Source organism: Notolabrus celidotus, chromosome 13 (assembly GCF_009762535.1).
Source record: "Notolabrus celidotus isolate fNotCel1 chromosome 13, fNotCel1.pri, whole genome shotgun sequence".
NCBI lineage: Eukaryota > Metazoa > Chordata > Actinopteri > Labriformes > Labridae > Notolabrus > Notolabrus celidotus.
The window spans coordinates 9,635,061-9,649,996 of record NC_048284.1 but is presented as its reverse complement, the minus strand read 5'-3'; the positions used below and the strand labels follow the sequence as shown (position 1 = coordinate 9,649,996).

General features: G+C 37.8%; 1 protein-coding gene across 1 annotated transcript; it reads left to right on the top strand.

Annotated features, from left to right (window-relative positions):
• Positions 1 to 2,253: 2,253 nt before the first annotated feature.
• On the top strand, positions 2,254 to 14,931 carry rars2 (arginyl-tRNA synthetase 2, mitochondrial). Its single transcript, XM_034699316.1, has 20 exons — positions 2,254 to 2,415; positions 2,590 to 2,663; positions 2,765 to 2,867; positions 4,111 to 4,194; positions 4,283 to 4,383; positions 4,464 to 4,519; positions 5,502 to 5,585; positions 5,690 to 5,766; positions 5,899 to 6,057; positions 6,931 to 7,037; positions 7,768 to 7,863; positions 8,930 to 8,990; positions 9,092 to 9,168; positions 11,047 to 11,171; positions 11,578 to 11,645; positions 11,746 to 11,855; positions 12,933 to 13,028; positions 13,166 to 13,240; positions 13,397 to 13,460; positions 14,739 to 14,931. Exons 1-20 carry the CDS (start codon positions 2,380 to 2,382, stop codon positions 14,823 to 14,825), a joined length of 1,740 nt encoding a protein of 579 aa, XP_034555207.1. The 5' UTR covers positions 2,254 to 2,379; the 3' UTR covers positions 14,826 to 14,931.
• The last annotated feature ends 5 nt before the right edge of the window (positions 14,932 to 14,936 follow it).

Here is a 14,936-nt window from a genome sequence, read left to right as displayed (position 1 = left end):
TAACTATGGTCAAAGATTTCCAGTAGTAAACATAAAAGCCATTTCTTATGAGTTGAGCATAAGAAATATCTCAAATATTCTGGCAACCCATTATTCTTTTCAGACGCAGTGAACATATTTTGTTGTTGGGACTCTAATCCTCAGAGAATTCCTGCAATAGTCCCACCACTAGTCTCTGAAAGTCCTTAGACCAATAATGAGGTGGACTGAGGGCAAAGTGGCTTTAGTGTGTTGAGATAAATCTATGCATGAATGTATTTCGGACAAAACACCAGAATCTCCAGCTATAGGTTAGTTACACAAAAAGAGGAGTTTGTTTTATATATTGTGTTTCCTTGGAAAAATGTCAAAAGGTCACATTTTAACATAACACAATGAACAGTTCAATGTCAAACATTATTTTATTTTATTTATTGTATTAACCAGGTTGGTCCCATTGAGATCAAATATCTCTTTTCCAAGGGAGGACCAGGCCAAGACAGTCAGCAGCAAAAAACACAAAGTTACAGACACAGATAACCAAAGTACACTTTACAAGCACAACATTTGTTGCAGAAAGAGTTGTTACATTGCACACAAGTGCTTGAAATAAATATACGCTAGGAAAAAAGAACTATGACTTTACATACATAAAATACATAGTTGGGACAAACAAGCTGAATTGTACAGAGAGTTAAATATTAAAGTGGAACACCTCAGGTTATTCCTCTTAAAATCATATTTCTGAGTTCTACTGTTACCTTTTTACTATATATTAGTTTAACTTGAATAATGACAACTAAGGTTTGTGGTACATTTTGCCATCTCACATGTATGAGTATGAAATCTACCACACAGTATCAACAGGCACACCGTGACTCTTATGTTATGCTTATCAAGTGCTAAATGTATAGTGACATGTTTACCATCAATTCAAGGGCTTTACTTTGTAACTGTAGTGGCCATTTGTCATAAAAAAAAACTCAAAGAAGAATCAAAATATCAAACTCAAACTTTAACTAAACGTAAAGGGTCACTGATGCATCGTGGGGATGTGATGTACGCAGGCAAAAGAAGTCCAATGTCCATGCAAGAGTTCAACGGTTTCCAAGGGTTTATTTTGATGGTAAGCAAGTAAACAAAAGGAACAAAGAAAATCATGGCTCCTGCTGACTCTCTTGCGCCTGTAAAAAACCATAGGCCCACCAAGGTGCATGCTGGCCTTCTGCCACCTACCTACCTAAATAACCTCAGGTGGTTATTTTGGTTCCTAATTACCAAACAAACAAAATCAAACAAACAAAATTCTAAATATACAAAAAATCTAAATATACTAAACAAATGACTAGGAAACAATATATCCCCTAACTTAAATTACCTATTAAAAGAAATGTTTGGATAAATCTAACAACTAATACTACTTATTATTTCTAAAATAAATAAACAACTAAATACAAAAAATAAACAAATTGCTCCAACAGTAACTATAAAGGTTATACGATCATAAGAAGATGCTACAAGTTAAAAAAGAAAGAAAATCCTAGTTGTATCTATTTATCTACATAAATTGTAAGAATTATAAAGTTGTGTGTAGTAATTGGTTTTAAAACCAAGTGATTAGACTTCCATGAAGCTATTAAAAGCAGTTATTTCATAATTATTGTAACATTTAACTCAACTCAACTTTATTTATAAAGCACCTTTCATACATATAAACATTCAGCCCAAAGTGATTCTCAGAATAGCAGATAGACAGAAAACAACAGCAATGGCAAAATCATAAAAGGCATGATTATAAATAAAATACTTAAAAATAAAATCAAAACAGTAAAATTAATAAAATAAGTAACAGTGGAAAGAGAAGTTAAAGGTAGTGTTAACGAGATCAGATGAATACAAGAAATAATTAAATAAGATAAATAAATGTTAAATCAATGTTTAAAAGGATAATGATTCAAATGATAATTAAAATAATTAAAATAATAATGCAGTCCGGGGCTAAAAGTAAATTACTCCACACTAAAAGTTAGATTAAAAAGGTAAGTCTTAAGTTTACTTATTTAAAAACACCCCAAAAGTGTATAAGGAGAATAAAATAGGCCCAAGAAAGGATTGAAGACATTAATATTTGACTTTATAGAGAAAACAAGGCTTGAAATCTGGTTTTCAGTCCAGAGTACCCGCCGTCGGGAGCAACTGAGGCCAAAATCGAACAAACGCTTCCTAGCTGGTGACGATATTTGCGAAACGAGCAGTGATTGGTCGAGCTGACAGACAGTTGTTTGGCTAACCAGGAAGTCCACTAGCTGTGTCAATGTGAAACAAGAAATCATACAGCAGTTCAATGAATCTAGTTTAGCCTCCTATTTAACATTATATTGTGTTGTACATTTAAGAATCATGGCGTGTTTCTTTAGGAGAAGTATTGCGGAAAAGGTAATGAAGCTTTTAGTGTGGAAAGATGATACTTAATGAAGATGAAGCTAACTGAGCAGCATGCCTTGACCCTGGACCAAGCAGTGAGGCAGGACAGTTAGCTCATGCTCTATGAACCCATCTCACTGTAGTGTTCATTGACAGTCTTGAGTGTTTTTGTGTGTTTTGATGCAGCTTGGGAGGACACTGCAGCAGTCTGAGGATGCCTTCATGCCAGCTCTGTCAGCAGTTCCAGTTTTTAAGAAACAGTTAAGTGTGTTTGTTGTGTTTTACAACGTGAATGTGTTTTCTCTTTCTGTTTCTGTTTTCTAAGCAGCTCCTTAAAGCTACTTTCACTTTTCCTCCTCAGGCAGTCTGCTGACTTTAAACTATCCATCAGTATATTGCGAAACAGCGGGGTTCTACCAGCCAGTGGTGACATTCAGCAGCAGACAGTAAGCTTGGCTGATCAGGTAAAGCTCCTCTCAGAAGATGTTTGGTTAACTGATAATAATACATTACATTTTATTTATATAGCACTTTTCAAAAACTCAAAGACACTGTACAATTTTTTAAATCATATGATGTCATATGATTTGTCTTGGACTCAAGGGTTGCACATATTTAGCCACTGAAACAGTTTTATTGAGAAAAAGGAGCAAATAAAAAGCCATAACGCACATGTTGACAGACAAGCAAATACAAGTGGAAACCACAAACAACATATAATGCACTCAACCCCTCTGTTCAACATAAAACCCTCCATTAACAAGCAAAAGAACACCTTGGTGCTTCTGTTCAACCCATACGGTCCAGAAAACATGGAATAATTTGACTGAACTAAGGGCTGATGAGCTGTATATAAGAGTGGAGGTTCTGTCTGTGTTTGCCTGAGATCAGACCGCTCTAACACCGACTGGAGGCCGGAGAAGTTTTCATCCCTTCCATAACAATCATTGTAATACCAGACAAGCAAGCTTAGACTTTAACTGTGCATGTTGACATCCCATTCCTGAAGATGATCTCCTACACAGACTCTTCTGATCTACCTCATCAATGTGAAACTGCATTTAAAAAATACAGAATTTACTGTAAACAAGGGCACAAACATTTCTAGTTTGTTGACATTTTAATGCTTTGTTTCCACACATTTAGATATTGGCATTTATTGAGGGGAGACACCAAGCAAGGCTTTTTATCAGGCAGCTTTTTTGCATGCACAAACATTAGTAGCACTTTGGGGTATGCTGTTTGTTTACCTCTGAAATGTAGCTTAACAGGCGGTCTGGGATAGGAGAGATAGTAAAGCTACCCTGGCTGCTTAGATTTCTTCACAAAACTGAAGATTAACTAAATTCCAGTGTGCTTTCATCTATCCTACGTCTTTGAAAAAGATGTGCAAAGTGCTTTAAGGTCAGCTTTTCACCACAACGACAGGCATAACAGGGCTTGGCAAGGCGTTGTCATAGTTTTGCACAAAGGCCCTTCTTCTGGTATGTCTGCAATCTACAGATACATGTAGTATTCTTGCTTTTTGTCAGGAGCACACATTATGTATATCATTTAGTTAGTCTCGTCTCCCACCTGGAAGTAAAATCTCAAAGTTTATTAATCCCTTCTGTTACTATATTTACTGTATATCTCTCGAAGTCTCCTGCTCACCATCTTTGCATTCCCTTGTTTTTCATGTCTTCAAACATGCTCCGTGTTTCACAGTTGACGCAGGACAGTGTCGTGGAGGACATTTCTGCTGGACCTGGAGTGATCAACTTCAAAATGAACCGCACACTTCTTGTCCAGGTGTGTCACTTTTTCTTTTCCACAGTGTCACAAACAGATGTCTTGAGATTTTAATTCTAATCTTTTTTTTCTCCCTTCTGTGTTTCAGAAAATGTTGGAGCCGTTTGGAAAGAATGGGGAAGAGAAATTTGGTTTGAACAGTGAACTTTTCAAACCTCTAAAGAGAGGAACATCATTAGTAGAATATAGGTGAGTGTCATCAACGTTTATACATTATTTTTTGTTGCAGTATCCTATTACAGAAAATGAAACATGCTGTTATGCTTCAGCTCTCCAAATATTGCTAAGAAATTCCACGCTGGACATCTCCGATCTACTATTATTGGTGAGTTTTGGTGCTTGTGTCAATGTAATCACTGATGGAAGCCAGAGATATTAAGACAGGAATTGCATATGTGTACTCTGGTTGCAAAGGTAGGAAATCGTCATAGGAGGTGGGAAATTGACTTTTAAGATATGTAATGAAACATGTTAAATTAAGCAGCCACTTCACTAGGTTCATGTTTTGTGTGTGGAAACAACCAGACCAGTGTCTCCCATATTGTCAGTGTTATATAGTATTACACAGTTATGACCGTTAACACTGTCCCTGAACTAAAAGAAAACAGACGTTTTTTTCAGGTTTAAGAAAAAGCTTTATTATGGTTTAAAAATATGAAGCAATAATAGCATCAACTTGATAGGGGTCCATACCAAATGTACACGTTATGATAAACAGCTGCAACCATATTATGTCAGACAATATATAACATGATGTCTGTGAAGGTTCTCAGTCATCCAGGTCATGGTAATACAAAGCTTGATCCGAAAAAGGCAAGTAGACTTAGTAGAAATTCTTGTAAGTGACTTAAGGTCACACTCACACCAGTGATCATGTGACCCCCTTGACCCACAGATGACTGATGACCTGAAGGACTATCTGAAATGAAGTCAACAACCCTATTAACGACACCATGTGACTACCATTAGCACACCACCACAGCTAGAGGCTTTTATTTTCTGGCTCCATCCCCAGCCTTTCGGAGGAGAAGTGAAACATCTTCAAGAAGTCCAGTTGCCTTTCAGATCAAGCTGTATATATTGTACCAAGCACAGGAAAGGCAAAAACATAATATGAAACAGTGTCACCTTCTGCAGTTTGTCCACCAGGGGGCAGCGATGAGTTGATTTTGGACATATTTCCTTCCTAACACATCTCATGGATGTAACTGTAAAAACAAGGGGTTTGTAGGTTGTGTAAATAATCTACAGCTCTTAAAGGACCATCCTTGCTTTTGTTTTTTTCTACATCAACTCTACATCCTCAGGTAATTTCATCGCCAACTTAAAGCAGTCTCTTGGACACAATGTGATTCGAATGAACTACCTCGGAGACTGGGGTATGCAGTTTGGTGAGTCGACAATGTGATAAATATTCAACAATGTGACTTTATGTCTAGCACAATACTAAGTGCTTCAATTACGACCGTAAGATGGTTTCCTTCTCATGTTCCAGGTTTGCTGGGAGCTGGGTTCGGTCAGTTCGGATGCAAGGAGAAACTGAAACAGAATCCCTTACAGCATTTATTTGAGGTGAGATTTAGTAAAGACAGACTCTGAGAAGAGCTGCTGGGGTTAATCTAAATCAGTCCTGCATGTTCAAAGAGAGTACATTTCTACATTTCTTCCTTCAGCCTTCCTTATGGTATTTTTTTTGCTTTGCAGGTCTATGTTCAAGTAAACAAGGAAGCAGAGCACAATGAGGACATGAAGCAGGCGGCTAGAGACTTCTTTAGACAGCTGGAGCAGCACGAGAGCGAGGCTGTGTCTTTGTGGCAACAGTTCAGAGAGATCACAGTGGACGAGTATCAACATGTTTACAAGGTACAACACACGGCAAGACCGAGTGACCAGATGTAGAACTCTGAAACAAGGGGGCGCCGGTTTTTGTTCAGTGGTTTACGTGTATCCTGCATACAGATGCTACAGTTCTAAACTCTGTCTCTCTTCAGCTTTCCATTCTAATAGAGGCAAAAATGCCCCGAAAATAACTTTAAAAAACAACTCAGGGAAAGAAGTAAACAAAGCTTAACTTGTTTAGCATTTCTGTACAAACAAACAAGACACTTGAAAACTTGAAACTTACTAAAATTAAAACACACAGTGGTGCACAGTAACACATAGGCTTGTATATACAGTACAAACCGGTTTCTGGAAGCATCCTGAAGCAGTCCAGAGATCCCTCTATTCTGATAGACTGTTCATGAAGTTTACAGAGGAGTGCTGGGAACTAAAGCAGCACAGGTGCAATCACTTCTTCAAACCGATTGCTGCTTCACTTTAGAGAATGGGGCGGCCGCATTTTAAACTTACTTGCAAACAACTCGGGGATGTTTGGCTATGGTACGTGTGAGAGGATTAACCAGACTGGAGGAAAGTAAATGTCACTTTTCTTGACCAAGTTACAAAGTCCATAGGAAACATGTAGACAGAAAAGACAGCTGATAAAAACAAGAGATAAAAGACAGGAATGAAAAGAGAAAGTTTAAAGAGAGTATTCAAAAGTAGCTGAAAACATGGACTGCCTTTTTTTCTCAAGTTCAGTGAGGGGTCAACATTGATCTGGTTTTCGTTCAACATGTTTCTGCTGCTGATAATTTAGTAAATGATTTATTTCAAAAAGAAATAAACCGATCAGAGATGCTTGAAAGGTTTATAGCTGTAATAATGATTGTTGTTCATTTCAAATGTTCGCAGCGGTTAGGAGTCCACTTTGATGTTTACTCCGGGGAGTCTTTTCACCAGGATCAGGCACAGACGGTGGTGCAGCAGCTGCAGAGTACAGGCCTGCTGAAAATCTCTGAGTATGTGAGAAAAATTTGCATGACACATTCCAAGTACATATGTAAAGCTAAAGGAAAACTGGTCTTTGTGCACTCAGTAAGTGCCTTGAATGTTTAGTTGGCTGTCACTGAGTAAGACTCATTCATTGGCTGTCAGGGCGGATCAGGATACTACTATCAAAAGCATTGTTTTACATTTTAGAGACGGCTTAGAAACAACGTCTCCAGTGCACAGTTAATCCACCAGAGAGCTCTGAGAGGCTGATTCTCAAACAGTGTCTTAAGTCCATTCAGCATTTCCCCCAGGTACAGTGTGACAAAGCAGGAAACAACTGACATAATTAATTTTTTAAAGCTCATACCAAAACTCTCAACTCATCACTAAAGGTACGCAGTAGTAATGGTTGAAACTTTAAATTCTAACTCAATTTCCTTTTAGTAATATCATCTATTGGGGCGCTGGTGGCCAAGCGGTCTAAGCGCCCCACATACAGAGGCTACAGTCCTCATCGCAGATATCCCCAATTTGGCTCCCAGCTGCGACCATTTGCTGCATGTCTTCCCCCATTGTCTGCTCCTGAGACTTGCTGTCTCTCTTCAGCTTATCCAATAAAGGCAAATGAAGCCCCAAAATATAACTTTTGAAAAAAAGTTATATCAGGAAAGATAAGGAACTGAAGTGATATAAAAGGAGAAACAGTCTCACATGAGCTTAAAAAATCTTGCTGTTGTTTACTTCTTGTGTCTACAGGAGAGGAACAGGAGTGGTAGATCTCTCACCTGCTGGAGACATGAGCAGCGTCTGCACGGTGCTCCGCAGCGACGGCACGACTCTCTACATCACCAGGTGTGTGTCAGGGTGTTATAGAGAATAGCAATGAGATGAACGTTCTCAGTCATGCATTTTACTTCATGCATGGAGGTCTGGGTTTGATGGTCATGCTTTCAAACTGTTAGTGTGATCAGATGAAAACATAGAGACATGGAAGCTGTGAGTTAGAGCCAATATGCACTCTGTGTCATTATCTTAATATTGAACACTTTTATTGCATTTTCTTCTCATATCCTACATGCCTGGTGTTGCACTGACAGAAGCAGTCACTTCCAGAACACAACTCTGAAGTAATCAAAGTCGATTGAGCAGCATCCCAATCTTTCATTAACCCTCCTGCTATGTTCGTTTCTCTGGAACAGCAATAATGTTCCTGGGTCAATTTGACCCGGGGTATATTCAATTATCCAAAAGTGACAGAACCCCAAAAAATCCCAATACACATTTCTTTCAATCAAATTTTTAACTCCATTACTAACCATTTAAATCAAGATTTGGTCCATTGGTTTTTTTTAATTCTCACACATCATGGTTCAATGAGGATAACTCACTCGCTTTTCATTAAAATTCATGTTAAAACTTTTTTTAATATACATTGGAAAGCCTTAAATATAAATACAATAGTTTTACATGACATAGATTTTTGTTTATTTTATTTAAAATCTTTAATCTTTTCATTTTTATGAAGTGATGTTGATAAATTAACACAAGACACCGCTTCTGTCACATGCTGCCCAGATTTTTATGCTGTATTTTGCAGGTTTGGAAGGCATATATTGCCTAAAATAGACTTTTAAAAGGGTCAATTTGACCTGCAACATAACAGGAGGGTTAAACACATTAAACATATCCAAGAAACCTGAGAAGTTATAGTCTCATAAACAGTTTTTACATTTTCAGCAGCAGTGTTTTTTTTAAGGCATCAATGAGCGAGCAAAAAGGTTGACACTGTTGCAGAATGAGATTGTAAGGTTTTTATAGCTGCATATCAAAGGGAGTTCAAGTTACACGTTGAATAATGGATCATAACTTGTGATTTCTTTAATTCTTATTATTTTATTCTTTATTTTCTGCACTTCAGAGATCTTGCTGCAGCGATCGACCGAAAAGAGAAGTACCATTTTGATGAGATGATTTATGTGGTAAGAAATCTGAAACAGTCAAGCTCTCAGCTTTTTCTGTCCTTTAAATAATTTATGGGATTTCTTCATGTCCTTTATTTATTTGTTTTTTTGTAATACAGACGGATAAAAGTCAAGCAAATCACTTCCAGCAGCTGTTTCAGATCCTGCCCGCTCTGGGACATTCGTGGGCCGACAGGTGGGGGAAAAAACATCAACACAACCATGCTGCTGACATGAGACAGGTTTAGTGAAAGCTCAGAGCTGTTCATTAAAAGTTGATTAACTCATAGATCAGGTCGTTGTAATAATATACTCTCAGTAATGAAAATGGGATTGAATCAAGTTTGGACTTCAGTCTGGAAAAACAGAAAAAACTTGTCTTGTAGAAAAGAGTGTAGCTACTTCTTAAACAATGGTATCCAAGTAAAAAAAAACAAAAAACAAACACAGTGAATAAATGAAGCAGCATGTTATGCAATCAGCACTCCACCCAGCACAGACATCTGTTTCCATTCATGATGTCTCTTGGGTGACTTGACATGTTGGTGATGTTGCATAAAACCAAGAACATTTTAACTGTTTACTTCAATGCACATTTAAAGCAGCAGTGTGTAGAACTTAGTGATATTTATCAGAGCAGACTGAAGAAATAAAATATATTCACAACAGTGTTTAAGTTAGTGTTTAATCACCTGAATATAGAAATCATTTAGTTTCTTCTTTTTGATGGTGAAAAAACCTGGCAAATTGAGTATCATACCTATCATGCATCAAAACAGCTTCTTGTCCTTGAAGTGGAGCTTCACCGACAGGACGCTGAATATTCCCATTTCTACACACATCACCTTAAAGTGTTGTCTTGTACATTTATACAATTTTATACAACTTTTATCTCTCCTCCACGTCATTCATAGAAACTGAAGCTGTCAGATAGATATAGTGAAGTAAAAATGAAAAGGGAGGGAAAGAAGTAAAAGTTTTTACAGATATATTTATCTGTTTGATACGGAAGAGGGTTAGGGCCACTGAAAAATACATAAATTAAGGTCCAATATATATATATATATATATATTTTTATGTTTTTGTTATTTTTATTTTTTTTATTTTACCTTTATTTTACCAGGAATAGTCCCATTGAGAAACAAATTCTCTTTTTCAAGGGAGTCCTGGCCAAGACAGCAGCATAAAAAGTTTCACAAATAGAACAGGACAAAACATACAGTGGCAAGTAACTATTACATTGTATTACAAATTAGCAGTGTTAAGCTTTAAAACATGTGCACAAGCTGATCAGATCATCCTTTTATCCTAGTTTTGAAATCCTCCAATCGAATTAAACAGTCCAGTTTCAGGCGACCCGGAAGCTCAAACCAAGAAGAGGGAGCAAAGACATTAAAAGCACTTTTACCAAAGACAGAGCGAGTCCGAGGAATGCCAAAAAGAATTTGTGCATGGGACCGAAGATGACAGCCACTGACAACTTGAGGAGTCAATAAGGAGCATAAATAAGACGGCAGCTCCTGAGAAAAAAGTCAGAATTCTGACTTGAATCTCAGAATTCTGCCTTTTTTTCCCCCCAGAATTCAGACTTTTCTTAGAATTCTGACTTAGATCCACTGAAAAAAACCATTAAGGTCCAATATATTTTATTATTAGTCTGAGAAGAAGTCAGAATTCTGACTTAAATCTCAGAATTCTGACTTTTTTTCTCAGAACAAAAACATAAAAAAATATATTGGACCTTAACTTTTATTTTTTTTAGTGGCCCTATTCCTCTTCAGTAGTTTGAGTCTAAAGTTAGATTTTTTTTTTCCCCAAAAGTTTTTAGGAAAACTCAAAACTTTAATAACATTTATAATCGAGGCACCTCCATCATTTATGTTTATTATCACAAGAGAACTGAGACATTTTCAACTATGTTTTGCTCTTCTATTTTTTTTTTTTTACAAACTTTAAACTTTGGACATAATTTATTATTTTTTTTATTATTTTTAAAAGTGTGTAAGTGAAGTTTGGTTTCACTTTAACTTCTATAAGGATCTAAACGTGTATTCATTTGTGTCTGGTTTGCAGGTGTCAGCATGTGCCCTTCGGCCTGGTGCGTGGAATGAAGACCCGAAGCGGTGAGGTGGTGTTCCTGGAGGACGTGCTGGATGAAGCTCGAGCCAGAATGCTTCACAACATGAGAAAGTCAAAAAGTACAAAGCTGCTGCTCATAAATCCATTGTCTGACTTTAAGGAGCAAACACAACCCTCAGCTAAAAACCCGTTGGTATTAATCCTGGTATTTACGTTAAGACTTAAATCAATGCAACAGATGTTTGCAGTGTAAATAATTACTTAGTCTCATCGCTGAAGTGTTGAAGAATTTATAGTCTAGAACAATACATTATCTTTGTGTGGAAATAATCTCTATGAGGACTCTTTTTAAACAAAGGATCTATTTTGTAAACCTACATTTCTCTCAGGCACAAACTGTGAAACTGTGTGAAACTAAAGCAAACCAACATCACCCATCTTATTCTTTTTCAAATATAAATGATGGTGCTGCATTAACTGTCCAGAGTGAATAGAAGCAACAACAGCTTTTGCTTTTTCCTGCAGCAACAAAAGAACTGGAAAACCCTGACGACATAGCAGAGAAGGTGGGAATCAGTGCACTTATAGTCCAGGTAAGATTGTAGCTCACTGTCAAATATTCAGCCACTGCCGCTTTCATTTGTCTTCACAATGTCTCTTTTTACTGAGTGTTTTACATGGGTTCTGTTTCAGGACTTCAAAGGTCCTCTGCTGTCAGACTACACGTTTGACTGGGAGCGGATGCTGCAGGCTCAGGGTGACACAGGAGTCTTCCTCCAGTACTCACACGCTCGACTCTGCAGGTCTGTACTCATCGGCTGCTTATAACAGGAACACTCACTCTCAAGGCCAAATTCCACCAGATCTGTATCCGGTCAGTCTCCGATCCGTCACGGCACTGGATCTGATAGGTTTCTATTCTAGTCAATGTGTTAACTCCCACTGGATCCGCTCCGTTGCGCTCCGGCTGCGTCTCTGACCAGGCAGATCGGAACGCAACGGATCAGATAAGCAGGACTTCTATTTTTGCCGATGCATCAATTCAGCACAGAGCAGATGGAGCGGGACAGGAAGTCAGGCACCAAAACAAAATAAAAACCTGTTTCATTTTCAGAATAAAACACTCTGTGTTATCATCAGATTGTATTTAACTTAACTAAGACAACAAAAAGTCATTTTGAGCGGAGCCAGGCCTGGAGTCAACAGGTCAGAGGTTTTCAGAGGACCAGAAAGACAACATGGGCGAGGAGAGGAGGAGGAGAATCCTTGATTCAGTGATTGCCACTGGAAAACCTCGGTCACATGACTCCAGCTGTCCGGTGATCCTGCTCTGTGCTGCGTTCCAAAAACGTACCCGGTGGGTGTTGACGGCCGAGAGCGCACGGAGACGGACCGGACACGGATCTGGTGGAAGTCACGTGTCAGGGAGTCTTATTTTGGTAATGGGGTAACAATGGGGAAATATGTAGTGTTGCTATTACAGCACCATGTTCTCCAAAATTGTTCCTGTCAATTTTACCCAACAACTTCCATGTGTAAATAAATAGATTTTGAATATCATATGTCTTAAAATATGCTTGATATCATTAATTAATCTTTAGGGAAGGGTGAGCTTGGGATTTAAGATTAATTTATGTATGTAATTTGCAGATTAGGATGCAACTATCTCCTGAAAACCAACAAAATACTGACTTATTAAGCGACTCTTTCATAAAGATAAATTCAAAATATGAAATAAGCATAGGGGGTTTATCATATTTAATTTATTTTTAATCTTTCAAAGAGATCTTGTGAGTTAAGATGAGCTTAAAATTTTCACAACCTACAGAAAAGCATTTGTAATCAGTTTCTTGTTTTTTATATTTTTCGTATCACTGCAGTTTAATACAGAAGAATGAAGGAGCACAGGCAGCTGTATTTGACCCATCTCTTCTCCTCGAGCAAACAGCTGTAAACATCTTGCAGCACCTCCTTCGGTAAGCTAACCACCTTTAATAAATTTGCATGACAACCGTGACTGTGTTGACATTGGATAATGTTGACACACTCTGCCGGGGTTACGTCAATATTTGCTCCACATGTATCTTAACACTGCTGATTTTCTTGCCTGTAGTTATGATGAAGTGTTGTGGCAGTCGGCTCAGGATCTGCAGCCAAAACATCTGGTCAACTTTTTATTGAAGCTGAGGTAAGGAACAGGATGTTAGTCCTTCAGCAGCTAGGATCTCTCTTAATCAGTGTTTGCCTACTTATCTGCAGACTGTGAAGGTGTGTGCTTGTACGATGTTACGCATAAAATATAAACTCAGCTCAACTCCTGGTTTTCTTTTCGAATCTCTTTTAGCCACTTGATCGCTTCAGCACACAGAGATCTGCCGGTGAAAGGAAGCTCTCAGGACGTTGCACAGGTAAAAATCACACCACCTCAACACTGCTGATTACCTTTTAAATGCACTGTGAAGTTTCATCAAACTGGAAATACTTACCTGCAGCTTTACAACAAGACCTATCCTAAGCTCGAAACTAAAACAGATACTCCAAAAGAAATCAGAGACGGGTGTAATGTTTAAGTTATTGGTAAGGCCAAAATAATATGCTACATGGTTGTATTTTTTCATTGAAAGACGGGACACAAATTAATCTGTTTACCTGACAAAATCTAACTTTAAAGGCCAGAATTGGTGGGCCAATCTAAAAAACGGAGTTCTGAGGAAATGCTACATTCAAATTCATGCTAGTTTTGTATGTCAACCAAGTCAGCTGTGCCTCTCATTGGAAGACTCGTAATCTCAATATCTTTGAAATTGCCGCGTTAGAAAAAAATGAACTCCCCTCAAAGTGCAAGCCGATCGAGAAATGAGCTATCCAGACTACACTTGTCTTTTGTAGCAGGCTGTAAACATGTTTATTTCTGCTGTAAAGATCAGCTTCTTTGAATTGGTGTGGATGTGGTTTCCGGTAATTCTGGAGCCAGCCTCAAGCGGATCTGATGAACTGCAGTTTTAAGCACTTAGAAAAAGAAAGGTAGAGAAAACAGTTGTGGTTTAAATAGCTAATTTCTTTATTTGTTCAGTGTATGGGGAGTGATTTTTTTAAATAACTCATTAGTTTTGATTATATTGAGGTTTGGGCATTGATTGAGATTTGGAAGCTAAATGTGCGAATCAGCTCATCTCTTTGCTTGTTTCTCTGTTGGTCAAAAATCCAGTTGAGTCATCATTTTACAACATGGCGATCACCATCATTGGGCTTCAAATTGTCTATTCTAAAACTAATGTAGATTCTATCTCTAAAACCACCATCTTTGACTCAGCATACTTTTGTACTTCAGGTCATGGAGAGAATGATTTTTAACTGCAGTTGTTTAAAGACCATTACAGGTGCTACTTCCACTACATCTTTTTCACAGGGAGAGACTCATATAGAAACTGTTTTTGCTTGTCTTGTGTGTGGCACTTTTCAGATCCTGATTTCAGTTTGAACGGTTTTACGTCAACATCAAAACACTACATCAAATATCAGCCTGTTGATAGAGAAACCAAGACTGAACACGCAAAACTAAGTCTTTAGATTCGGCTGTTGTCTGCACATGAATTGTTTCACATCAAAAAGCACCGAAGATAAAAAAAAAAAAAAGTGCCTAAAGTAAAATGACTGAGCATGTTGCATGTGCTTGATGTCTACAGGCCAGGTTACGTCTGTTCAGCGCTTCCTGCTCAGTCCTGGCCAATGGAATGAGGATCCTGGGAATGTCACCGGTTGATAAAATGTGAAACTCAAAACAGTGAATTATCACCTCACCAGTTTTATGTGACTGCTGTAGTTAATTTTTACTGTAAATAAAAGTTTTATTTTTAAAATAAATTGATCTGCCATGAATGTTT